Genomic DNA, 25,256 nt, shown 5'->3' with positions numbered 1-25,256 from the left:
TGGGGTTGGGGGGGGCAGGCTGTCCTGTGTCCTGGGAGGTGTGGACCCCTCTGGCGTGTCCCCCAGATTTGCCCGGGGGTCCGGCTGAGGCCCGCGATGGGCCCGCTGGGCCTCGGAGCTCCCGTGTTCCAGCCCCGGGAGCTCCCCCAGGGCAGCCGAGGCCTGCTCCCCGGTTGGGGCTGCCCCCCTGGATCGGTGGGGCCAGGGGCCAGGAGGAGGGGGGCCCTCCAGGGCAGAAGCTCGGGGCTCCCACTGGTCAGCTCAGGTGCAGGACAAGGATGCCCAGCTTGGAAACCCTCCTGGGAGAACAGATGTGGCAAGAGGGGACCCTTCCAGAGCCGTAGGCGAGGCCTTTTTGGAAGCCCTCATTCAGGGAGCCAGGATATGGGGTGTGTTCGCTCAAGAAAGAGCTTTCTGTTCACCCAGAAGTTGCACTGCGGGCCCTGAGAGCAGAGAAAGTGACCATCACCTACAGGGACTGCTTCTTCTCTCCCCACCTCAGCACTGCATGGCGTCCCCCACCCATGTTGGCCTCTCTGCCGCCATCAACCCTCCACCCCCCTCCCAGCTCTGGGATATTGCTCAATGCCCCAGTTGTCTTAACGACCGGGGAACCAGCCACTTGCTGAAGGCTCTTTTTTAAAACAGACTTCTTGACCTTGTCTGAAGAAGGCCGTCACCCTGCAGGCCTGCTGTCTAACAGGGCAGTGCCAGGGCACAGCGGGGGACAGGTTGTCCCCCTGCACCTCCCAGGTAGCATCCGTGGACTTGCAGAAAGTTCCCTCTGACCAGGCAAGAGGGGAAGTAGGTCACGGAACGCGGACCTGTCTTGAGCATTGAGTGTAGGCGTTGGTCTTGGTGTTATCCCATTTCATCCTCGCGGCAACCTGAACTACAAGTCCTGTATCACTCCCCATTGCAGATGAGGAAACTGAGGCTCAGATAGGTTACAAGACCAACGGTGGTTGAAGCCAGGGCCACCTGCCCAGAGGCTGCACCCAGACAACCAGACTCTTGCCACCGGCTCCTAACCGTGGCAAGCCAAGTATGAGCATAGGTTCCAGGGGGGCAGCAGGAGAAGACAGGGTGCTAACAAGGACACAGCAGGCCAACGGGCCCGAGCACTGACTGCACCAGAGACCCCCCTCCCGAGGCCAGCTTCCCACACTACCCCATTCTCACACTCCAGGGAAAGGACCCAAGACTTCCCCACAAGCGCTACCCCCATGGGCCCCCACCAACTGGGTCTTAGAAAGGATGGGAAGACTCTAAACTGACTCCACTGGGCCTACACGGATGTCTCTCCTGCCTCCCTGGACCCGAGTGGAAGGCCGATGCTGTTGGGTGTTGGCTGTGTGCTTGGCCTCTGCGGAGAGCTTCCAGGGCCGTAGTTCACTAACCCCTACAGTGGCCCTTTGGTCAGGGAGTGCGGGTTGTGTGCAGGCTACAGACGCAGTCTCCGACTCCACACTGGCAGCACACTGGCAAGCCAGAGCCCGGACAGGGCCTGGAGGCCCTTGGGAACCTGTGCTCCCACAGCCCCTGCCTGTGGGTGGGGGAAAGCGCCCCGAGGGGTCCAGGCCTCTGGCTCCGCTGCCCCGCTGGCTGGTGGCAGGCTGGGGTCCAGGCCTGGTTTCCCGTATCCCTTCCTCCACCTCTCCTGCCCTCCCCTTGTCTGCACTGAATTACTCTCAGAGCTGCAGCAGGTGTACAGGGTCTGCCTCTCAGGACAGGTGCCCATGATGCTCACAGGTGTCCTCTCTCCTCTTAGCTGAGGCCTGGATGCCTTATCAGTCTCCTGTCCTCAAACCCCTTTTAGTTCTAGGCCCCACGGCTTAGATTCCTCCCTGGGGGCCCTGCTCTCTGGCCAGGCCCAGGGCTCTCCTTTCCGCTCTGTTCTTTGAGGGAAGCCACCCTTCTTCCTGCAGGGTCAGAAGCCACCAAACTTTCCCCAAACCAGGCACACATCATCCCTTCACCATCTTGAATTTTGCCAATTAAGGAGATTTAAGAATGAAAAACCTGAATAACATCTAACAGCCACCTTCCAAAGGCTTATTTTGTGGAAGAAAGCATCCTTGAACATCAAAAAAGCAGAAAAAGTGTCCTCTTTAAAAAGAAAGAGCGAGAGAGAAAGAAGGAAAGAAAGAGGGAGCCAGTCCTTTCAATCAAATTAGAGTTAACTTTCGGGCAGCCCCGGTGGCACAGCGGTTTAGCGCTGCCTGCAGCCCAGGGTGTGATCCTGGAGACCCGGAATCGAGTCCCACATCAGGCTTCCTGTAAGGAGCCTGCTTCACCCTCTGCCTGTGTCTGCCCCCCTCTCTCTCTCTGTCTCTATGAATAAATAAAATCTTAAAAAAAAAAAAAAAAAACAAATTAGAGTTAACTTTCCCTGTGGCCTGGTACAGACCTGGCCCCACACCGTCTGGGTCCACAGCCTAGTGCTAGGAACCCCGATGGGGCGAAAAGCAACGGGGCTTTCCTCAGTTTCATAAGTGATAGGCTTCGCCCCATCTGCTGTCTCTCTGGAAGTCGGCTATGAGTGCCAGGCCCCGGGGGTGCGGCTGTGGGGTCAGGGCTCTCACCCTGAGCCAGGGCTGCAGAAGGAAGCCACCGTGGAGGAGGACCTCCTGCCCCGGCCCAGTGGCCAGAGCTTCTCCCCTCTGCCCTCTGGTGAGTGAGGAGACAGCAGGGAACCTCCCCACTGCTGCTTTAGGGGCTGCTGTGTGTGGAGCACCAGGAACTGAGTACAGCTTCCCCCCAGTGGCCTTGTTGCCCAGATTTGACTATTTAAATGAAACGAGGGAGTGGGTGAGGGAGACACCCAAAGACAAGGCTGCAATTCAGGGCCGCCCACGTGATGAGAGCGTACATTCACCCCAGGCCTCGCGAACCCACATTTCCTCTCGAGAGGTCAGCCCTACCACTGCTGCTGGGCAGGAAAGCTCAGCCCTCTCCTCAGCAGCTCAGAGAGCCCCGCTTCAGGGAGACTCCGGAGGCCCATCTTGGGCCCAGAGAGGTGGAAGGGGACGACCCCAGGCAGCTGGCCATATGGTTTGAGTCCGTCTTGTGGCAAGGGGCTCAAAAACCCGAGCAACAGGGGGCTCTTCCAGATAGGAACTCTGTCATCCTCACCTGACCTGACTCAAACCACCACGGGTACCTGGAGGGGGGGTCCGGCCCATCTTGGATGGATGCTGAGAGGCAGTCAAGGTCGTGCCCTCCTCTCCTGCTGGGATGGCACCTCCACGTGGGGCCAGGGTGCCCATTGGGTGCATCTCCTTGGGGGATGGGGGTCCCTCAGTGGAAGGGGCCAGGGCTCAGTGGGGCTGGCCTCTCTTTGCTCAGGCTGCACAGCCACACCTAGAACGATGGTCCAGCACTGTTGGGAATAGAAGCTGCCCGGTTGGGTGGTCTTCCCACCAAAGCATGCTGGGGAGAGTTGGCTTCCCTCCTGGGGGAGGGGCAGGCCTTCGGTTCAGGAACCAGTGCCTCGTCCAGCTGGCCAGGCAGGGAAGTAGTCTTGGTTTCCTCAGCGCACAGCCTCCCGCAAGCTGCCCAGGCGCACCACAGTCGCCTTCCCAGGGACAGCGTACCAGGCAGCCGGGACTCTGGCCTCAGCACAGCCCCAAAGATGAAGAGGCCCAAGAAGGACATTGAGCCACCCAAAGTTCCCTCAAGAAGGCATCCTTGTTGGGAAGCTAGAGTGTGATAGGGCCACTTGCGGTAGAGCAAGCCCGAAGCCTCCCTCCCCTAACAAAGGGTGGTTACTAACCAGTTCTGTCCAAACTGCAAACGGCTTGCGGAGGCCTCTGGTGTGCCGGGCTCCGTTCTAGGCTCTCTGCGTGTGTTCAGTCACTGTCCTCAATGGCCTTTGGAGGAAGGACTGTCATTATCCCTGCTTTACAGACGAGGAAGCTGAGGCCCAGAGAGGTTAGCTGACATGCCACATTTACAGGACTGATAAACGGCAGGGCCAGGACTTGAACTTGGGCTGTTCTTGGGAAGCAGAGAGACGGGAGCCAGCAAGCCTGGGTGTGTGTGGGGTCAGGGAGGCCTGGAAAGGGGAGCCACAGAGAAGGGACTTGGGAGGGCAGCAATGTCCAGGAGAGGCGTAAAGCCATTGCCCATGGTGTGAACGTGTGGCTATAACCCCACTTCCTCCAACCCCCTTCCAGAGTCTGAGTCAGGTTTGCACGCTCATTGATTATTCTTGTGGCAGTGCAAAGAAATACTGGTTTTCGTATCTGGCATTGACAGAAAGCAGGGATAAACTCTGGCACAGGCAGTAGCCAGCAGCCAGAGCTGGAGGACCACGGGCTCTTGAAATCCAGTTGACATGAGTTTGTCCAAGGGCGACTCTTCTGTGTTTTCTGTCTGCGTGCAAGACAGGAGGGAGTGGTGTGCCCTGAAGGCCTGTGTGTTTAACAGATCACTGGCATCTTCTATGTGAAGTGAATCTGAACAACCTGAGTGTCTCCAGCCTTCGGTGCCCATGCCCAGCACTCCAGGGCAACCCTTCGAGAACCAGTGCAGGCTCTGGCTTTGGCATGTTTTGCAAGCTTACCTACCCGATGGGTTAAATTCCCCTGCGCCAGATGCCGGAGCTTCTCCGTTGAATGGTCCCCTTTCCTGGAGCGTGAGCCAAGCATGGTGAAGAGATGGCAGTGGTGCTCCTAGCTAGGCCTTCCTTCCCCGCCCCAGCGATGGAGTGAGAGGAGGCCTGCCTTTCCTGCCCTAATCCATGCTGTGCCACACAGTCCTTGGGGGTGAGCCCTCCGTGGTTAGCTACATCTGATATGGGTTCCAACACTGGCCAGACACCAGCCTCCCTGTGCCCTCCCAGCATCCTCACTGGTGAGATGCCCAGTTCTTGGGTTAATTTTTTATAAATTTATATATTTTATATAATTTGTATAAGTTTGTTATATAATTTGTATAATTTATATAATTTGTATATTATATAATTTGTATAAGTCACATCCCATAAAATCACCCTTTGTACAGTATACAATTCAGTGGTGTTTGGGACCTTCATCATGTTGTATTTCATATTAGCAGAATCATAGAATATGTGGCTTTTTTCACCTAGTGTGATGCTTTTGAGGATCATCTATGCTGTAGCCTGGGGGTTCCTTTTTGGCTAAATAATTGTCTGTTGTGTGGATAGACCACATTTTATGTATCCATTCATCAGTTAATGGACATGTGGGTTGTTTCCACTTTTTGGCTATTATGAATAATGCTGGTGTGAATGTTCATGGGCAAGTTTTTGTGTGAACGTGTGTTTTCCAGTGGTCTTGGGTGGAATTGCTGAGCCCTACAGTAATTCTAGCTTTTTGTGGGATTTGTTACACTGTTTTCCACAGAAGCTGCACCATTTAAGTCCCCATCAGCCACAGGTGAGGGCTCTGATTTTCCCACAGCTTCACCAAGCCTTGCTGTTATCTTTTTGGTAATTATCCCAGTGGGTGCAAAGTGGCATCATATTGTCACCTTGAGTTGTGTTTCCATAATGAATAATGGTGCTGAGTTTCTTTTCTTTTCATGTGTTTATTTGCTGTTTCTCTATCTTATTTGGAGAAACGTGTATTCAGATCCTCTGCCCACTTAAAAAATTGGGTTATTTGTCTATCTCTTGCTGTCATTGGATTATTGAGAGGATAAAATGGGAGAATGTGGGCAACTTGTGTGACCCAAGGCCAGGCACACAGTAAGCACCCACTGAACACTGGCTATTATTTTGTACAAGTCATAGAGTGAGTAGTGACATCTCAGATGCAGGGGAGTATGGGCCCATCTGTGAAGCAAATTCCACAGCAGAAGGAAAGAGGAGAGCGCGGGCAGAGTGTCACTTCTAGAACTTCCTGGAGGCCTGTAAAAGCCTCCGGGAGACAGTGAGCTGTCATGTGGGGCCTCCTCAGAGGAAGTGCTCAAAGAGATAAGACAGGAAGAGCACTTGAATGGTGCATGAGTGTCCAGTGGCCGCTGGGGCTGGGGTCAAGTGCCCGGAAGCCTGAGGGAGAGAGGGGTCTGAGCCATGGATGCCAGGAAGAACTACCAGGTAGATTGAAGATAAAGTCAAGAAGGAATGGTGGCCACCTTAAGACTGATTAACTATCTCCCATTTAGGAGGGAGATCCTGAAGAGACAAAAGTCCTAGGGCTCTGAAGAGGGAGCCCAGCATGTGGACAGGATGAGGATCAGTGCTGGTAGCTGCAGCATGGAAGAAAGGAAAGATCTGGCCCCCAGAATGACAGGCTTGTTCTCCCCATTTCCTTCCTCCCATGCTCACTTCACACCCTCTTTGTCCATTAATTAGAAAAATATCGTGTTGACAAGGACCAACACCCAAACAATTTGGGTTCAGTGACTTTTCTAAAATAACCCCAGACAGGGCTGGCTCCCAAAGGGTCAGCTGGTCCAGCCCTCTCACTCGCCAACCAGGAACCTGGCCTCCAGAGAGGAAAGGCTTGTGAGGCCATCACAGGCGTTGGTGGCAATGTAGAACTAGATCTTCTGATAAACACTGCAGGGTTCTTTCAAGTAACTTAAAAAAAAAAAAAAACAGTATTAAGTATAATGTACAAAGAGTGCCAAATGTAAAGAAGGAAAATAATCACCCAATTGCCGAGAGATTAACATAAATACTGTTAATTTGTAGGTGTATCTTCTCACCCTCTCTTTGTTCCTCTTTCTCCATAGATATATAAATCTCTGTAATATATATATAGCTATAACCATGTATTTTGGTCTGTGTTTTCTAGCAACATTAACATTTCCCTGTTAGTTAAAAATTTTTTCCTAAATATCATATTTAACGAGTGCCAAGATTCTGTTACATAATGTGCTGCAATTTATGAAGCGACTCTGGTATTGTCAGACGTTTAAGTTACCAGTAGTGTTTTGTTGTTATAAACATGATGATGATGAAGGTCTTTTTGCAGAAATGTGACATTTCTGGTTATAGATTCCCAGGGGCGGAATTACTGGATCAAAGGATAGAAATGTTTTTAGGCTCTTGATACAGAATGACAAATTGCTTTCCAGAAATTTTGTTCCATTTTATGCTCTGGTTGGCTGTACAAGAGACTGCCCACTTGATTCCAGTGTCCCTATTCTGAATATTTGCACTTAAAAAAAATTAAGTTTCAAAGTGAAAGGTGTTTAATTTCCGTTCATTTTTCTTTGCATTTCTTGATTGCAATCATAGTAAACTTGTTTGATAGGACTGTTGACCTTCATAATTCCTCTTTGGTGAATGATCTGTCCATTCTCTTTGCCATTTTTCTTTTGAAGCTGTGGTTTTTCTGTTATGTTTTTGCATGAAGTCTTTACATCACTTTTGTTGCAAATATTTTCCCTGTGGTTTTTGCCTTTAAACTTTGTGATTTCTTTGACGTTCAAAGATTGTAAATTTTCATGAAGCCTATCAGTGTTTTTCCTTTGTGATTTTTTTTCTCCTTTGCTTTTCAATGTAAAGAGTCCCTCTGCACATGGATATTCTGGGGTTTTTTTCCAGTGGGAGGCGGGAGGGTTAGGACAGGACCCATGGGACTTGATAGACTCGGGCTAAGGATGATTTTCCCTGTCCAATCTCCAGCGATTCTATGGGGCTTTGGTTTCCTCATCTGAAAATCAAGGCTAAGAATACTTATGTAGTAGTGTCAGTGGGTGGATTGAACAAATGTGTAATCATGTGGAAGGCATTTGGCAAAAACAGATAGAGAAATGATAAGTTTTTTCGGTTTTATTCTGTTTTGCTTTTTCACATTGAACATTTTGATCCCTCCAGAATTAATTCATTGAAGGCTGTAAGACAAAGGTGTATGTGTATTTTTTTGAGTAACCAGTCATCTTTCTCAAAAAGTTTTCTGGAATGATTTACTCCTTTTCCTTTTCTGATTCTTCTTTCACTGTATACTAAGTCTTATATATCTCTTTCTTGCCTGCTTACCCTGTTCCACGTATGTCTGATGTTCTTACACTGATATCATACCAAATGCATCACCACGATATTATAAACGATTTTGCAGCTGCTGAGGAGTGCGGTTGGTGATTTGCATATCTATTATTTTCTAGTATTTCTCCAAGTGAACCAGCTAATAATTTTGTCAAGTTGGAAAATAAGTATAGCTTCCCCTCTTTAAAATTTCGTAATTTGGGGGGGCATAGATCCTTCCTATTTCTTGTTATAATTACTTCTGATTACTTTATAATTGTGTTACTTTTGTAAATGATACCTTTTCCCTCCAGTCACCCTTTTGTGGTAACTGATAACATAAAGGGAAGTTCTAGGTTTTATAAATTCATCTTTTATTCTGTCACTTTACTTACTCCTCATTATTTCAAATTGTTTTTCATTTGCTTCTCTTGGATTTTCTTGATAGATAATCATGTTATGTATAAATTATGATCATTTTGTGGTCTCCTTTCCAGATACTTATAATTCTGATTTAGATTTCATAGTTTGTTACATTGGCCAGTATTTCTAAAACTCTGAAGTGGGGAATATTGGGAAGAGAACATATCCACCTCAAAGTTCTGTAAGAGTCAAACATGACAGTGCCTGGGAAGGACTTGATACAATATCCCCAGGATGTTAGCACTTGACAAAAGTTAGTTGTTGCTCTTTGTCATGTCAAACAAGGACCCATCTTTTTGTAGTTTTATAAAGTTTTGAATGATTAAATAGTGAATTTTATCAAATGCCTTTTAAATATCTATTGAGATGATTATGTTGTTTCCCTTATTACATTTATGGGTATAAATAGCTTTATTTTATAAATTCCCTAACATTAACCACTTTTGCATGATTTAAATGAACTGTTCTTGATTATGTAAATTTTTTATTGTACTCTGAATTTTATTTAGGATTTTTGTATACATGCTCATAGGTGAGATTGATTTATATGATATTGGTCAAGTTACAGTTAAGAGTCATGTAAATTTTATAAAATATGTAGACATTTATGTGGAATCATCATCATCTGATTTTTTGAGATATTAAGAAAAATTCAGCAGAGGTGCTTTTCTTCAGGGCTAAAGATAATTTTTATTTATTCTGTTTATTTTTTTAAACTTTATTTTTAAGTAATCTCCACACTCAACGTGGGGCCCTAACTCATAACCCCAAGATCAAGAGTTGCATGCTTCACTGACTGAACCAGCCAGGCATCCCAGGGATCATTTTTATATATTTGCTTCAGTTTCTTCTTTGGTGTTGATTTATTCTTGCTTTCTATCTCTTGTTTCACTTTTGATAAGTTATCTATATTTTTCAGAAAACAGTCCATTTGTTGAGCTTTTCAAATTTGCTAGCACACAATTATGCATCGTTTTCTGTAATTTTGAGTTTTCTCTTTTATTAGTGTTCTTTCCTCTTTTCCCCTTTTTGATTTTGTTTCCTCCTTGTGCTGGCCAGGCTCCCAGCAGGGAATAGATGGCATAATTCAAAAGGGTGACAGGCATAGGGAAGGCCACACAGCCTGGAGCCAGCAACCAAGGGAAGCCATTCCCACTCCTGAAGAGTCAGGGGACAGGCTGTCCCCAAGCCTTCCGACTGGAGCTGTGGCCTCTGCCAGAGGCAGGATGGGGTCAGGGGACCGAAAGCGCCCCTCCCATGCTCCTCTCACTCTGTCTGTGCCAGATCTGGATGAGGCAGCCTGCACAGGTCCGTCTCCCAGACACAGGGCAGGTGAAGGACGGAGCCCCTCTAGATGCTGGCTAGGAGGAGGGTGAAGCATTTTTTCTTTCCTTTATTCAATTTGCCAAAGGGTTGGACATTTAATTTTCTGCTCTTAGATTTATTACCTGTTCTTGTTCTGCTTTTTCTTTTTATTTAAAAAAATTATCTGTGCTTTCAGAAACCCCTACTTATGTATGTATGAGGACAGAGAACTGTCTTCTCTATTTATCCTGTTCCCTTCCGGTCTTTTCTTTCTGCTCTTTCTTGAGTTTTTCATCCTCTTTAGCAGTCTCCAGGACACGAGCTGCTGTGTATTGTCCCTCTTGCGGGGTTTAGTGCTGAGTCGTGAATTCCTGGGTTTTCCCATCTGATCATTTTTCCTTGTCTCACCCTGCTCACTCTTTACAATTGACCTTTCTCATGCCAGAGATGCAGTGGTGTACTGAGTTCACAAGTCAGACCTCGCTAGAATGTCTTTTATTCTCTTTTGCAGTGATTCTATGAAACATGGAAGTAACATCTTTGAGCCCTTAGGAAAATGATGCCCTTCTTTCAAGTGGTGATATATTTTCATGGGTCTGGTGATTTTTTTTTTTTCTGACAAAGACCTGTCAGGAAAAGTTGGAACAGATTCTTTTGGAGATCAGAGTGGGTTTCTGCCCAGATCCTCTTCCCAGACAAAAAAGGACCAGCAGGGGTGGGGGTGGGAGTCCCGATCTGAGACCCAGCCGATGGGGGTAAGTGATGAGGGGTGACATGGCTCATGGAAAGGTGGGCTTCCTCCCAGGGGTCTCATACAAGGAACAATGTGCTGGACCCCTGGGCTACAGGAGCAGGGCACTCAGCAGACCCCCACCAGTACTCTGGCTGCCTCCCCACCACCTTTCACTTGGCCACCTGGCTTCTTCTCACCTTCTTTCTTCTGAACTAATGGCCTCTTATAATTTCTCCATTTTCTTAGTCTTTCCGCCTGGATTCTTTGAGGTTTTGGTTGTGAACAATGAATGCCCTTGGTCCCTGGGGCTAATATACATTTTTCCCTTGTTTCTATATTGGTCCAAGTGGCTTTTCTGAATGCAGGGCTTTCACCTGAATTCTCCCACTCCATCTTCTTGAGAAATCTACAATATTTAAGCAAGAAAAAAAAATGTACAAACGACATTAGAAATTAGAACTGATCTATAATAAGAATGACAAAGGAGCTTAAAAACAATTATAGAGCACACTCAATCAATTGGCAGAGGGAGACAGAGATGCTAATGAGGTTCTTGAATTTTAGTTTGATGTTTTTCTCCTCCCCCACTACGCCCCCCCCCCCCCCCCACTGCCGCCATGGGGCTCACCATGGTAAAGGATGTTTCTGGGCATGCTTGTCAGTGTTCATTTGGCTAAGAGTAGTCATACAGAAATAGCAGTATTTATCCAAGAGACTAAAAATGCCACAGCATTTTCTTTTTACTTCCATTTGCTTGTCCTCTTGCATTCATGTAAAACTTCCCAAGCCATATTAGGATTGATCTGGAAAAGCCCTTCCCAGAGGAAGCATCTTCCCACTTAGAACAGGGTGGGCACCTGCTATCACCTGGCAGCTGTTCAGGGTCACGTGGGAAGTTTACTCTAAGTCCCAGTTCATTTGAGAGTGAGACAACCTCCCACATACCCGGCCCAGCACCATCTAACCTGGGCCTCCAGTGGGACTATTCCTAACACGATTGTCCTGAAATGCAACCCAGTCCCTGGAAGGAGTAGCGGCTGAGGACCAGTGTCAGCACCCTAAATTGTTACTAAATCCCCACAAGGGGCCGGGAAGGGCTGGACAAGACAGTTATAGCACATTGTCTGGATTATGTTCTGGTGCAGTTGCTGTCAAAGAGGATTTAGTGGTGGGATCTTCACAAAACATTTCATGTGTAAGATGGTGTGTGCAAATATGTGTATATGTGTAGGTTATGCGTCTGTATGTAGGCACGTGTGTGTATGTATACACATGTGTGTTCTCTGTGTGTTTGTACACATTTATGATCTGGGACAAGAGTGAGGTGCAGCCACTGAGGAGTGGGGTTGGCCCAGGAGCGCCCCCTTCCATCTGCCTGCAGAGCCCCCAGTGCCCCGTGGCATGCAGTCTGGAACCACTGGTCTCCTGCGGCTGGGTGTGACAGCGGTGGCAGTGGTCGTGACATTGTAGTTTTCCCTCAAAGACGTGAAGGGACCCAGCTCCAGGGACAGCGTGGCGGCTGCTGGGATGTCACTGTCTAAGGGGAAGTGTCCTGTCTTCCTATTGTACTAGCTTTTGAATTGTGATCTGTTTGAGTAACGTGGGACCGCTTCTGTGTTTCAGTGTTCCTAGAACATCTTTGAAAAAGCCAGAAAGGCTTGTCTGCCACCCTAGATTAACTAAAAGGGCTTCCTGTTCTGCGCAGCTGCTCTGCCCCTCTCCCTGTGACCCTGTTCTTTACAGGCTGATGTTTTGAGCCTGCACAACTTCTTCCACAAATTAGCTGCCCTCAGCCAAATAAGACGGGTCTGGCCCTGGTCTCATTTGCATATCTCCGGGAGGAAGTGTCATGAGAACAAGCAGTGAAAGATAAGAGCACAGCAGGGGTGGAGCTACCCCTCTGGCATTGGTGACAGGCCCTGCGGAGGGGCCCCAGACTGGTGGGGTTAGGGATGGGGGAGTGGGGTCCGGGGCCAGGGGCGGTTCTCCGTTTCTGGGACATCTCCGGGAGGTGAGGTGACAGTGGCCTAGAGAGTCCTCCGTGCCATCTCTGAAATAAGCCAGTTGTGCTGTCAGCCCTTGCTCTGGAGAGACGGGACCGGGTGCAAGGAAATGAGCACTCAGAGATGACAGAAAGACAGGAAAAGAAACTTCCCTGTGACAAACGAAGAGCCAGGGCCCGGTGCAAGTGAAATTACCTAAACCCGCTCTCCAAAACTTTCTTGAAACATCCATTGGTTCAAAAGCCAAAAAAAGATTGTAAAATTGACCACATAAAATCATAAAACCTCTACACAGCTAAAAAAATAAGATAATAATAATGTAAAATTTTTTCCATAAGCACTGTCAACCATAAGTAACTCCCAAGATATATTGTGGCATGTATCGAAGTCTTACAAATGCATAAGCAAAAGATGATTTAAAAGAAAAAAAAAAAGTAAGCCAAACACATGAAAAGAAATTCGCAGAAAAAGAAAGACAAATAGTGAAACATGGGAACGTGTTCAACCTTTCTCATAAAGAAAGGCAGATTAAAGTGAGTACTCATCTTTCTTTAACCTCTCAGATTTGCAAAGATGAAAATGTCTGATAGCAGCCTGTTGGCAGGGTGTGGGGAAATAGACACATCCGGTTAGTGGGAGGCTCATCAATCTCTCAAAGTATAAAGCCCGAGGTGCGGCTCTTCTCCTGGTGGTGATCTCCCCGCAGCCACTCCCACAGGTCAGCACGAGCAGCGTGGAGCGGGCTCCGGGCCCTATTCTAAATGCTCTTCCTACAGTAACTCACTCAGTTGACACAGCAACAGGTGGCTGGTGTTATGGTCCCCATCGTGCTGGTGGGGAGGCTGACCCTGTGACTTCGCCGGTTACACAAGGGGTCGGCACAGAGATGCTCCCTGCAGCACCGTTAGGAAAGTACAGAGCTAAAAATAACTACCCCTCCGGCCTCGAGGGTCGTCAGACAACTGATCGCACAACCACGTGGTGAAACATGAGCTGGGAAGACCTCTAAGATCTGTTTTTTTTTTTTGGTGAGAAGAGCAAATTTCAGAACAACATATATACTGTGATGCTATTTGCATTTAAAAAGATAGGTACATGTCCGTTTCTGTGTGCACTTGAGAGTTCTGGAATGATTTACAAAAAGGAGAAGTCAATCTAAGAAGCAGGGCTCAAGAGGAGGGGAAGGAGGAGAAATTTCTTTTTCATCTTTTATCTTTATGGTTTTAAATTGTTTAAACTAGGGATCCCTGGGTGGCGCAGCGGTTTGGCGCCTGCCTTTGGCCCAGGGCGTGATCCTGGAGACCCGGGATCGAATCCCACGTCGGGCTCCCGGTGCATGGAGCCTGCTTCTCCCTCTGCCTGTGTCTGTGCCTCTCTCTCTCTCTGTGACTATCATAAATAAATAAATAAAAATTAAAAAAATGTATTTAAAAAAATTGTTTAAACTAGTATATAATTTTTTAATTTTTAAAAAGATTTTATTTATTTATTTGAGTGAGAGAGAGAGAGCAAGAGCAAGCGTGAGTTGGGGGAGAAGCAGAGGGAAAGGGAGAAGCAGATTCCCCACTGAGCAGGGAGCCGGATGCAGGACTCCATCCCAGGACCCTGGGATCAGGACCTGAGCCAAAGGCAAACACTTAACCAACTGAGCCACCCAGGCATCCCCTAAACTAGTGTATCACTTTGGTTTTGTTTGTTTGTTTGTTTTGTTTTATTTATTCGTGAGAGACACAGAAAGAGAGGCAGAGATACAAGCAGAGGGAGAAGCAGACTCCATGCAGGGAGCCTGATGCGGCACTCGATCCCGAGACTCCAGGATCACACCCTGGGCTGAAGACAGGCACTAAACTGCTGAGCCACCCAGGGTTCCCCACTAGTGTATAATTTTGAAATCTAGTTAAACAGGAGTGCCTGGGTGGCTCTATTCATTAAACATCAGACTCGCCCTCAGCTCAGGTCTTGATCTCAAGGTTATGAGTTCAAGCCCCTTGTTGGCTCTGTGCTGGGCGTGGAGTCTACTTTTAAAAGTAATAATAATAAAATAAAATCTAGCTAAACAATACATATAAAAGTTGAGTGAAGTGCCAGGCACCTGGGAGGAGCTAAATTCTCTTATGATGAAGCTGTGTCTTGAGGGTGAATGCCTTTAAATCAGACCACATAGCTGTCGATGTAAATCATGCCCAGAAGACCCCACGTGCCTTTTCCTGGAGCTCCTTGAGTGTGGAGGGGGCAGGGGAGGGGGCTCAGTCCTGGACTGCTTGATGTCAAGGCAAATCTCCACCTCGGAATGGTCAGCCCCAAAGTTCAGAGACATCATGCCCAGGTCCCTCGAGCCATGTCTTTTCAGTTCCCAGAGACGTGAATTCTCTTGCATGGGTTCTAATGGAGGCTTTGGTCTGTTTCAGGTACCGGAATTGTGTTTACACATACAGGATTTTGCCCAATGAAGACGATAAATTCACTGTCCAGGTAAGCCCTCTATCAACCCGGCCATCTGGCCTTGAGTGGAGCGGGTGTTGGCAGAGAAAATGACAAAGACAGGGCAGGAGGAAAGTATGTGCCCCAAACAGCCTGGACACGAGGGCCTGGCGGAGCCTCTTTCTCCCCAGGAGTCCATGGGTGGGGGTGGCTTGGTCGGTAAGCTGAGACCCTGCTCTGAGGAAGGATGCCCAGAGACAACGGGAAGGGATTGTAGCTTGTTGATTATTTTCTTCAGTGAGCCCAGCTGAGTGAGGCTCAGTGGGCTAGGAAGGAGACAAGGGGAACTCACAGGAGAACAGAGTATTTTTTCTGAGGGACTAGATGATCACCCGACAGGTTAGCACAAAACAGTACCTTTCAGTTTGTAGACACCTGTTCTGCCAGAGGCTGATGCTCATGGCACCTGGTTGCACCATGGAGAGGCCAAGTATGTAAACTTGCCATTAAATGTTAACAAAGAACCAGCTGCAGCAAGTCTTTCCAAGTCCCAGTCTGGAAAGACCACCCCTCCCACACACGGAGTTTGCATGACGAGCACACAGGCTGTGTGTGACCACAATGCATGACCACCCAGTGATGTGGAAGCCAGGGGAGCTATTTTTATCTGGCTGCATTAAGAGAGCATAGGGGTGGCCAGAACAAAGGAGGTGACGTTCTCGGTGTCCTTGGTGGGGCCAGAGGAGTCATGCTCAGTTCTCGGGGGGACCATAGTAAGAGGCACTAACATGGGGTACCTGGGTGGCTCATTTGGTTAAGTGCCGCCTTTGGCTCAGGTCATGACTTTAGGATTCTGGGATCGAGTCCCGCATTGGGCTCCCTGCTCAGCAGGAAGTCTGCTTCTCCCTCTCCTTCTATCACTCGTCCCTATTGTTCTCTCTCTCTCTCTTTCTCTCTCTCTCTGTCTGTCAAGTAAATAAATAAAATCTTAAAAAAAAGAGGCACCAACAAATGGAGCACACCCAGGTGCGGGGCAGAGAGGAGGGATAGACCGGGGTTGGGACTCCATGTCGTGTAGGAGCAGCAACAGGGTCTGTGGGGTTTAGTTGAAAAGAAAGTAAGGGTGGAGGAGAGGTGGAGCATGATCACTGATTCCAGAACATGAAGGGAACGGCGCCTTTCGTCCGCAGCTAGGATGTGGTTGAGGGCAGGACACCAGGCAGGTTCGGGGGGCGGGGGGAGGGCATCGGTCACCAGAAATGTGTCCAGTGGGAGAAGCCGTGAGGGGTCGAACACCTCTGGAAAGATGATGGGGTCAAAGGAGTCACTTCAAGGAGCCCTTGGGTCAGAGAGTGAGAGTAAGGAGGTGCTTGGCCCAGCCCAGGGGGTCTCAAAGCCGCCTTCCTGGGCAGCTGGGGCTCTTTGATGCAGGGGCTTCTGGGAGATCCAAGTTTGGGCTCCTTTGGAATCGCTCCACCCGACAGAGGTCAGGCTGAGCTGCCTCGGGCTTCTTCATCCTTCCATATGTGCATCTGCACCAGTATCTAAAGAATATTCTTTCGAATGACTGTAGCTGGTCTAGGGTGCCCACGCATCGCGGCCTGGTCACCAGGGATGTGTTGTGGCACCCCGCGTTATCACAGTGGCCTTTCAAGTGCTTGGCAGCTGCTCATCATCGGTACGACAGTCCCTCCCAAGGGGAGGCTGTGTGGGGCAGGCAGGCGGCCTCGGCGGCCTCCACCGTGTTTTGTCAGTCTATGACGGTGTGAACTCTCCTGGCCGGGTTGGCATCCCTGATGGGTGGTTTGCTGAAAGGAGTCTACACTCTCTTAAGTTAAAAGTTGGTCAATGCTTTTGATCTTTTTTCTCCTTGTGGTTTCTTCTATTCCTTCAAAGTGAAGAAGACTTCAAGTATGACTAGGCCTTACGCTGGAAAAGACGCCTCTGTGGCTTCTTGTACACAGCTGTACCCACGGCCCGCAAACACGCGGAGACTGTGGTCTAGCACGCCCCCCTCCCCTCTGCGGCCTCGCTGCCCTGGCCCCGCGTGGTCCTGTGAACTGCAGCCTGTCCTGGGGCAGTTTCAGGGTCCGGGGGCCTCATCAGGCTTTGGGGGTGGCAAAGAATAGAGAGTCGCTCTGGCTAACTCGTGTGAGGAGTGGGCGGCCTGTGTGGCCGTGCGCAGGGCGCCGGGGGAGGAGGCCTGCGCTGGGCACAGCCCGCCACGCCTCAGCCCTTCTCTGCCTGTCTGCTCTTCTTCCCGTGACAGGTGCACTTTTCAGTTTCCAGTCCCCAGAGGGACCCAGGGTGGCTCAACCACCAACAGCTTTCTCTGCACGGACCATCAGGGGCCACAGGCCAGGGTGTCAACCAGCTGTCTGAGCAACGGCCTGCCCCACAGTCAGAAGTGTGAGGACAGAGCTGGTCACTTGAGGCCACATGCTGCCAGGGTGACGGGTGGGCGGGCTTTGTAGAAAAGCTGGCGCCCTGCTGGACATGTGGGCTCCAGACCCCAGGGCCTGTGACCTCTTCAGTGGCCCACAGCAGGTAGCCAGGGTGCAGGGATCTGTGTGGCCCGGGTGGTCTGCAGAAGTTTCCATTCCGAAGGATACACCTTCCTGTAAAAACACAACACCTTCCTGAGATAACAAGAGTCGATGGCTCCTGCCCAGCAGGTTGAAGCACGTGTGCAAGGAGGTGAAATCAGAGATCCGACTGGGTCTCAGTCCTTGCCAATTGCTGCTTATTTTAGCTCTGGTTCCTCTTTTCATGTCGAGGCAAAACCTCATACTCTTTTCTGAGCTGAGCCACAGTTTCTAAATAACTCACTCCTTACACCTGAGCCTGCTTAGTGCCACCAGAATGTGAGGCTCCTAAAATAAGAATCTGGCGTGAAAATCTTGGCCAAGTGAACCACCAAAGGCTTTACTCACTTTCTTATTTTAATTCCCCCCACTCTTCTGTTTTTTTGGACAAAACCAAAGGGCCACTCTGCCCCCCCCCCCCCCCCCCCCGTTCTTTGCAGAGGGACCTCATGCGGTGGGTATGGGCATCACGGCCCACAACCACCCCGTTTGGGTCAGGAAGAGGAGCGATCCTGACACTCTGTGACCTTGGCCTCTCTCCACCTTTCTCAGCCTCCCAGAAAATCAGAGAGAGAAAGGAAGGATGTAAACTGTAACTTCATTCAACCCCCTCCCCTGTGTATGAATGTAGCTGAGGCCTGCAGAAGGTGGAGCTTATACCCGCATCTCCAGAAAGTGTGGTCCAGACCGGCTGGATGTTGGACCCCTGGGAAGGGTAGACTTTGGCCCTAGGAGGATGCAGAGGCAAGGCGGTATAACCTCTCAGAGAAAGAGAGAGAGACCTGTTGTCCTTCCAACAGTTGTCAATGGCTTTTGATCATAAATGGTATCTGGCCCTTATGCTAAGTCAACGAGGTCCCCGGAATGAAGGCAGGAAAGCATACAACGTGTAAATCTCCCACCCCAGCGAGTGGCTGGCATGGGGGAGCCAACACCTCCGCCACCGCCATCTTTCTTTGCTGGGAGGGAACAGACATCAAACAGAACAACTGCATCTGCTAACCCACAGAAGGCAGCCTACCTCATACTCAAGTGAGAGAGAGAAGGAGCAGTGGAGGACAGTGAGATGCACAGAAGGGGAGGAAGGCAATGGGGAGAATGGCGAGCAGGAAAGAGAAATGAACGAGAAGAGAAAGAGGAAGGAGAGAGGAGTAGAGGTGGGGGCAGTATTCTAGAAGGTTCTAGGCAGTGCCTAGGTGTGGCAGGAAGGGGGCAGGTGTCATGATCGGTCTCTCTCAGCTTTGCCTCTTGGGCTGTGGATTTCTGTGCCTCGGTTACCTCAGGAGCCCGTAGAATTGTTGTGGGTGGTTCAGCAGCCTCTCTGCCCACCCCCATCCTGAGAACCTTCTGGTCCTGGGGGAGGAGGGGTGGGAGGCAGGGCTCCGAGCCCTGTGAGGCCAGAGGAAGGCAGGTCAGCTCCGCCCCCTCAGGCCTGATTTCCCATGTCCAGAGCCGGGTTTCTTGTAAAGCCCCAAACTCCTTTTCTGACTTGGAAAGGGACGTGACCCTCCTCTGAGGAGGCCTGACTCCCGAAAGAGCTGCTGGGCTTCTGTGCCTTTCGAAATGCGCCCCCTTCCCCCCCCTCCCCGGGAGACCGAGGACCCGTTTGAGGCAGCAGGAGCAGCCTGATGGGCCAGGCGGGGTGCGAGGAGGGGAGGCGGGAGGCCCCTGAGCCGGGCCGCGGCCTTCAGGCCTTCAGACGCGGCGCACAACTGGCTGCCCCGGAGCCAGCGCCACGGCCCACGTCACCAGCGCCACGGCCCACGTCACCAGGGCCCTTGGGCTCCATTCCTACAACCCCTCAACCCTTGCTCCCTTTCTGACATCCTTCCTACCTAGAAAAACAAAGCAGAAAATACGCACTGTCCCTGGTCCCCGGCACGTCCTGTCCTTCCTCGCGGCTGAGATCACATCCAAGATACTGGCCGTGGAAGAGGGCGCAGGGGACACGCACACATTCTAGGGCGGCGCGGGCCAAGAGGGGCCACCTCGGCCTCGGCGACCCCCCCCCCCACCGTGTTCCTTCCGCGTTTACAAGAGAAGCCCCGGGGCTCGGGGCTCCAGGGGCTCGTGACTCAGCTCCGGCCCGACGGTGGCCGTCCTGTCGCCCGGCCAGGGTGGACAGTGTGGCTTTCGGGAAGCAGAAAACAAAACAACTTTCTAAAAGCCGTTCGTCACCAGCAGCCCGGAGGGTAAACGGTTGAGCCATTGTCGTTAAGCTCAGGAAGAGGGTGGCAGCGGGCATTGTTCCGAGAGGTCGGGGAGAAGCGAAGATTCCGTCTGCGCCGCAGGCCAAGGATGTGGCTCTCGGACGCGCTTCCTGACGTTGCACAAGGACGGGCCGAGGGGGCGCAGGCCCAGAGGCCGTGCAGGGCAGGGCCGCCCCCCGCGACCCGCAGACGCTTCGGGCCTCCACGGCCACGTTCTAGAAGCCTGCATTTTGAAAAATTATTTTATTTTTATTTTATCTTATTTTTATTTTTATTTTTTTTTTAATTTTGTCTGCTGTCTGCTGTCTGCTGTTGAACACAGGCCGCTCAGAGCATCCCCCAGTTGCTTTAGGTTCCAAAAGGGAATTTGAGGGCGCCTGGGTGGCTCAGGGGTTGAGTGTCTGCCTCCAGCTCAGCCCTGGGGTCCGGGATCGAGTCCCGCACCGGGCTCCCCGCAGGGAGCCTGCCTCTCCCTCTGCCTCTCTCTCTGTGTCTCTCATGAATAAGTAAAAGCTTTTTTTTTTTAAGTGGAGGGAGGAGAATTGGATGGAGAAAAAAACTTTTGAGGACCAGGTTTTTTCTCAAGATTCCATAGACGCTTTGTTCCAAGCCTTCAGAAACGTGGAATTGCAAACAGCCCCCGACACAAGATCCAAGGCCAACCTGTGCTGGTTCCAGTACAGGGAACCAGGTTTTTGCTCTTTCTGCTTTGAAGCTGGTGGGAGGTTTTTTTTTCTACCCTTATCATTTTCCTTTTGTCAGTAGTTCCTAAAATGTGTTCAGCCTGTTTCATCTGCAAATTTGGGTTCTTGGGCTCAAACTTCTCTTCTGCTCAGTCTTTGAATGCATTTTTCATTCCAGCTCTTCCGACTTACATTTGTCATGTACCTTCAGATGACTGTCTGCTTCCTCCGGCTTTCCCTCCCCAACCCCGTCCACTGGCATCTTGTCCCTGCCTCTCGGTCTTCTGGTCCATCTTGCCCCCACCGCTTCCCGACACGGATCATTTCCTCTTAGCTGCCCAAAGCAGAGCTCACAGGGGGCCCTCCCCGACACCTGCTGCAGTTGGTGGGCTTGGGCTCAGGAATAAGATGCAATTGTAACCAAGAGGATGTGAGGGGAAGCATTGTGCAGGGCTTCTGGGAAAGGTTTATTTGTCTTAGAAAGAGATACAGGGACGAAGTGGTCCCTTTTCTACCTTTGGCAGGTGTCATAATGTGTAATCGCTGGGGCTGCTGCTCCCGCCTTACGAGCAAGAGGGGACATGAGGCCAATAAGCAGAGGGCGGGGCAGAAAGGTGGGATGAACCCAGGCCCCCCATGATGCCATTGATTTAACTGAAGAGAATTAACCAGCCTGGTGGCCACCCTGCCTCTAGTCTGAGGCTCTGTTCGAGTAACAGAATTAGGGGGACACCTGGGTGGCTCAGTGGGTGAGCGTCTGCCTTCTACTCAGGGTGTGATTCTGGAGTCCCAGGATCGAGTCCTGCATCAGGCTTCTTGCGAGGAGCCTGCTTCTCCCTCTGCCTGTGTCTCTGCCTCTCTTTCTCTCTGTCTCTCATGAATAAATAAATAAAATATTTAAAAAAAAAAAAAAAAAGAAAGAAAGAAAGAGAGATCTGTATCTTAGCAATTTCTGCCCTGGGAAGGCACGTCGATCACTTGCTTACTATAGATGGTTTAGCCTCTCCTGTTGGCTTTGCCTTTCAACATGAGGTCTGGGTCCAGCTTTCACATTTGCAAGAGGCCACTTAAGGCTACCCAAAAGAAGGGAGTCTTTCCTCTAAGAAAATATGCACCCTGAGAAGCCTTCCCTGATTATGCCATAAAAATGTCTCTTGGCCCCCACCTGTCACCCGCATCCCCACATCCTGTTTTATCTTGCCTGTGGCACCTGTCATTAGCTGACTTCACTGCATTTATTGTCTGTCCTGGAACCGTGCCTGGCATATAGAGGCCACTTGGTAAATATTTATCGAACAACTGATTTCTGCTGCCACCCTTACGCGTATAGAGAGAGCTGCGTGTTCCCGTTACAATGGTGACTGGTTTAGGGCTTGCCACACTTAGCAGCCCCAAACTGGGTGTCCACAGGCCCCACCTGATTGTTTTTCATGCCCTGGCCAGTTTCCTCTGCATTCTGGGCAGTGTCCTCTGCTCCACAGTCTCGGTTCTGCTCTCACCCTGCTCTGATGTGGATTTGAATTTCACCACTGAGGTTTTCATTCTGCTGCAAGCTTGCCTTACTGCCTGGTCTCCCTCCTTAACTGGCCCTGCTGTCTGTTCGCCTTTCCCGTTCCCTTTTCTTGCAGGTTTTCACTAACCAGCTCTTCAAGGCCTTGCCTTCTACACGCGTGTGCAGACATCAGATGCTTCCCACAGTGTTTTCCTACTTCCTGCAGCAGCAGCTCCCACCGGGTCTTATTCCGTCTACTCTCTGTTTCCTCTTCTGAAATATTGGGACCAAGGCAGTCCTTCCCTCATAGGCATGTTTCCAGGACGGAAGGCGATGGTTTATGTGAAGCACACAGCGCAGGGCCGGACATATGTGTGACTCAGAGAACAATTGTTTTTTGCAACGACAAGTAGCAGGGGAGAGAAGCACGGAGGCCAGTTAGCTTTGCAACACCCAGACAGAAGCCCAGGCCTGCCAACGGTTGGGGATGCCAGGTGCAGGGGAGGCAGAAAGTCCTGAAATAGGGACGCCAAAGACTCAGGAGTCCTGGGATTGGTACCAGACAGTCTGGGGGGCTGGGAAAGAAGGATGAACAACCAGATTACTGCCCAGGAGCAAAGAGGAAAAGGAGGTGCCAAGTCTGGGCTTCTCTGTCCTTTCTGGATGGGGACCCTTCATGGTCCAATGCCTGCTCATTGGGCTTATGTCACCCCAGCTTTGGAGAAATGGGAAGACAGACGGAGGGGGTCAGGGGAGGGGCAGGTGGCTGGGATCCCACTAGGCAGCAGTAGAAGAGCCTTGGGGATACCGGAGGGGTCAGAGGGAGGGTCCTCTAACTCCCCAGGGGCCCTACCTCCTTGTCCCTTCTCATCATTGTCTGCATTTATTGAGCTCTTCCTGGAGCCAGCCACCTGATCTATGTTTTTAATTGAATCCTGGAAGGGAGTGTCATTATCTTTATTCCCATTTGAAATGCAAGAAAACTAAGGAGCTGACACTTTTTGCTTGGTTCATACAACTAGTCAGGGACAGGATGGGGTGTTATTTGATCTGCCATGCTCTGGCTTAAGGGCCAGGCCACCCTTCCTCTCCTCGGCTTGGCTCTTGCTCACCAAGGTGCCCTGCAGCCTGGGCCTCTGGCTGGAAGGCCAGATTGAGTCTGACGCTGTCACCATGTTTGGCTACTGACCTTTGCTTGGCTGGACACCAAAGGTTGGCCTTGGCAATGGAACCAGTGGTGAGTTGTATGGCATTTAAACCTTTAACCTTCTTCAACGAGGCTCAAGATGACCCCATTCCTAGGCTGAATCTAGTCAGCACTATAGCTGTATCTCCTGGCCATATTCCTTAATGACTTGTCATTCCAGAATGTCTTAGCTCAGAGATTCCCCATTCGTTCATCTGCTTCTTCATTCTGCAGATTTTGTTTGGGCACTGGGGGTATAGTAGTTAGTCAACCTTGTAGACATAGTCCTTGCTCTTATGGGATGGATGTTCAGTTCAGAGACTGTTGGCGGGCATTTATCAAGATTATCTCCTGGGCCCAGATTTGTGTATCTTGAAGTAGAGGTGTTTCAGGTGTTTCCATGGCAAAAGGAGCTCCCCTCCAGTGGGAGGATATGAATGACCCAACCAATCCTTCTAAAAAAAATCATCGCTCCCTCTTCTGTACTCCCATGGCATTCCCCCTCTTCCCACTACAGTGCCCTTCCCATGTGGGTGGTCCTCCACTCTCCCGCTCCACCCCTGTGAGCCGTAGGTGCCGCAGGAACATGAGGGAGAGCTCATTTGCTTCTGGATCTGCCCTAGAGCCTGACACAGGACAGAGAAGTCATAACCATTCACTGAACTAAAGGCGCAATTGGACTTGGCTTGGAGATGGTACTTCTGTTTATGACTTGGTGCTCGCAGAACCTTTTGAGGTTAGCCTTAATCTCCCTGTTCTTGGCAGAAGTGTGCCCCGCTTTGAACCCCAAGATGGAAAAATCCAAATTTCTTCCTAAGTATTGAATGAATTAGTAGGTACTCCATTAGTCATTTGTACAAAGAGATTCACCATAAGCTCCTCCTGACTGTCCAAGTCAAGAGACCCTGGGAGGCTGCTGGCCGTCCATCTGAGTGCCCACCTGTCTCTCCAGCACGTTTATGCTCCTTCATGACTTAGGGGAAAAGGTTCTGAAGTTTGGAAATGAAGAAATGTGTTTTCTAAAATCCAATATCTCTGGCAAACACTCTTAAGACCCTGAGAAGAGGCCATAGCAGCTCATACTGGGACAAGAAAAAAAACACAAGGACATAGTCCTGGGCTTTAAAGAGGGAAGCCAGACATTTGCAACAAGTAGATTTTAATGTAACTCAGAAGTCTGCAAGAAAAACTGTTGACAGCTCAGGGAAGCCATCGAGGAGGTAGTTACTCCTGCCAACACCAAGCTCCTCCCTGCCCCAGGATCTTTGCACTTGCCCTGCCCTCTGCCTGGGACTCTCTTCCCTTAGATTACCATGTAGCTAACTGCCCCAAAGTTACTCCCAGGTCTCCCCATCTAACGTCATGCCCTGCCCTGACAGTCATTCTGTTACATCCCTGTTTTATTTTTCTTCATAGTTCTTATCACTGTCAGCAACCATGTTAGTTTTCTTTTGCTGCTGTAACAAGTTACTGCAAATGTAGTGATTTAAAAACAACACAGATGTGGGGCGCCTGACTGGCCCAGTTGGTAGAGCATGTGACTCTTGATCTCAGGGTTGTAAATTCGAGCCCCATAGAGATTACTTAAAAATAAGTCTTTTTAAGAAAACCCCCACAAATGTATTATCTTATAGTTTGGGGGGTTAGTAGTCTGAAATGGGTCTCACTTGGCTAAAATCTAGGTGTTTGGGCAGCCCAGGTGGCTCAGCGGTTTAGCACCGCCTTCAGCCCAGGATGTGATCCTGGAGTCCTGGGATCAAGTCCCACGTCGGGCTCCCTGCATGGAGCCTGCTTCTCCCTCTGCCTGTGTCTCTGCCTCTCTCACTCTCTCTCTCTGTCTCCCTCTGCCTCTCATGGATAAGTAAATAAAATCTTTAAAAATAAATAAATAAATAAATAAATAAATAAATAAATAAATAAATAAATAAAATCCAGGTGTTGGCAGAACTGTAGTCCTTTCTGGAGACTTGAGGAGGGACATCTGTCTTCTTGCTTTTTCCAGTTTCTAGGGGCCACCTGCATTTCCCACCTTCAGAGGCAGTAACGGCCAGTCAAGGCTTTCTCCCCATGTCACGTCTCTGGTCCCGACTCTCCTACTTCTCTCTTTCCATTATGAGGACCCTCGGGATTTGACTGGGCCCACCTGAATAATTCAGAACAATCCCTATCTCAAGCTGAGCACGTTAGCAACCTTAATTCCTTCTACATCTTAATCCCCCCACACCATGCAACAAAACACATCTGTGGGATTCAGAGATCAGGACATAGACTTC

At 49.9% G+C, this 25,256-nt stretch overlaps 1 protein-coding gene across 1 annotated transcript in view; it reads left to right on the top strand.

The window, feature by feature from the left end:
- The window catches only part of INPP5D (inositol polyphosphate-5-phosphatase D), a 118,589-nt gene that overhangs the window by 338 nt on the left and 92,995 nt on the right, over nt 1-25,256 (top strand). The window contains exon 2 of the mRNA XM_026006231.2: nt 14,815-14,878. Coding sequence (XP_025862016.2) covers nt 14,815-14,878 — 64 coding nt within the window. The remainder of the gene's footprint in view (nt 1-14,814; nt 14,879-25,256) is intronic.

This window comes from Vulpes vulpes, chromosome 9, assembly GCF_048418805.1.
Source record: "Vulpes vulpes isolate BD-2025 chromosome 9, VulVul3, whole genome shotgun sequence".
NCBI lineage: Eukaryota > Metazoa > Chordata > Mammalia > Carnivora > Canidae > Vulpes > Vulpes vulpes.
This window is presented reverse-complemented; position numbering and strand designations above follow the sequence as displayed.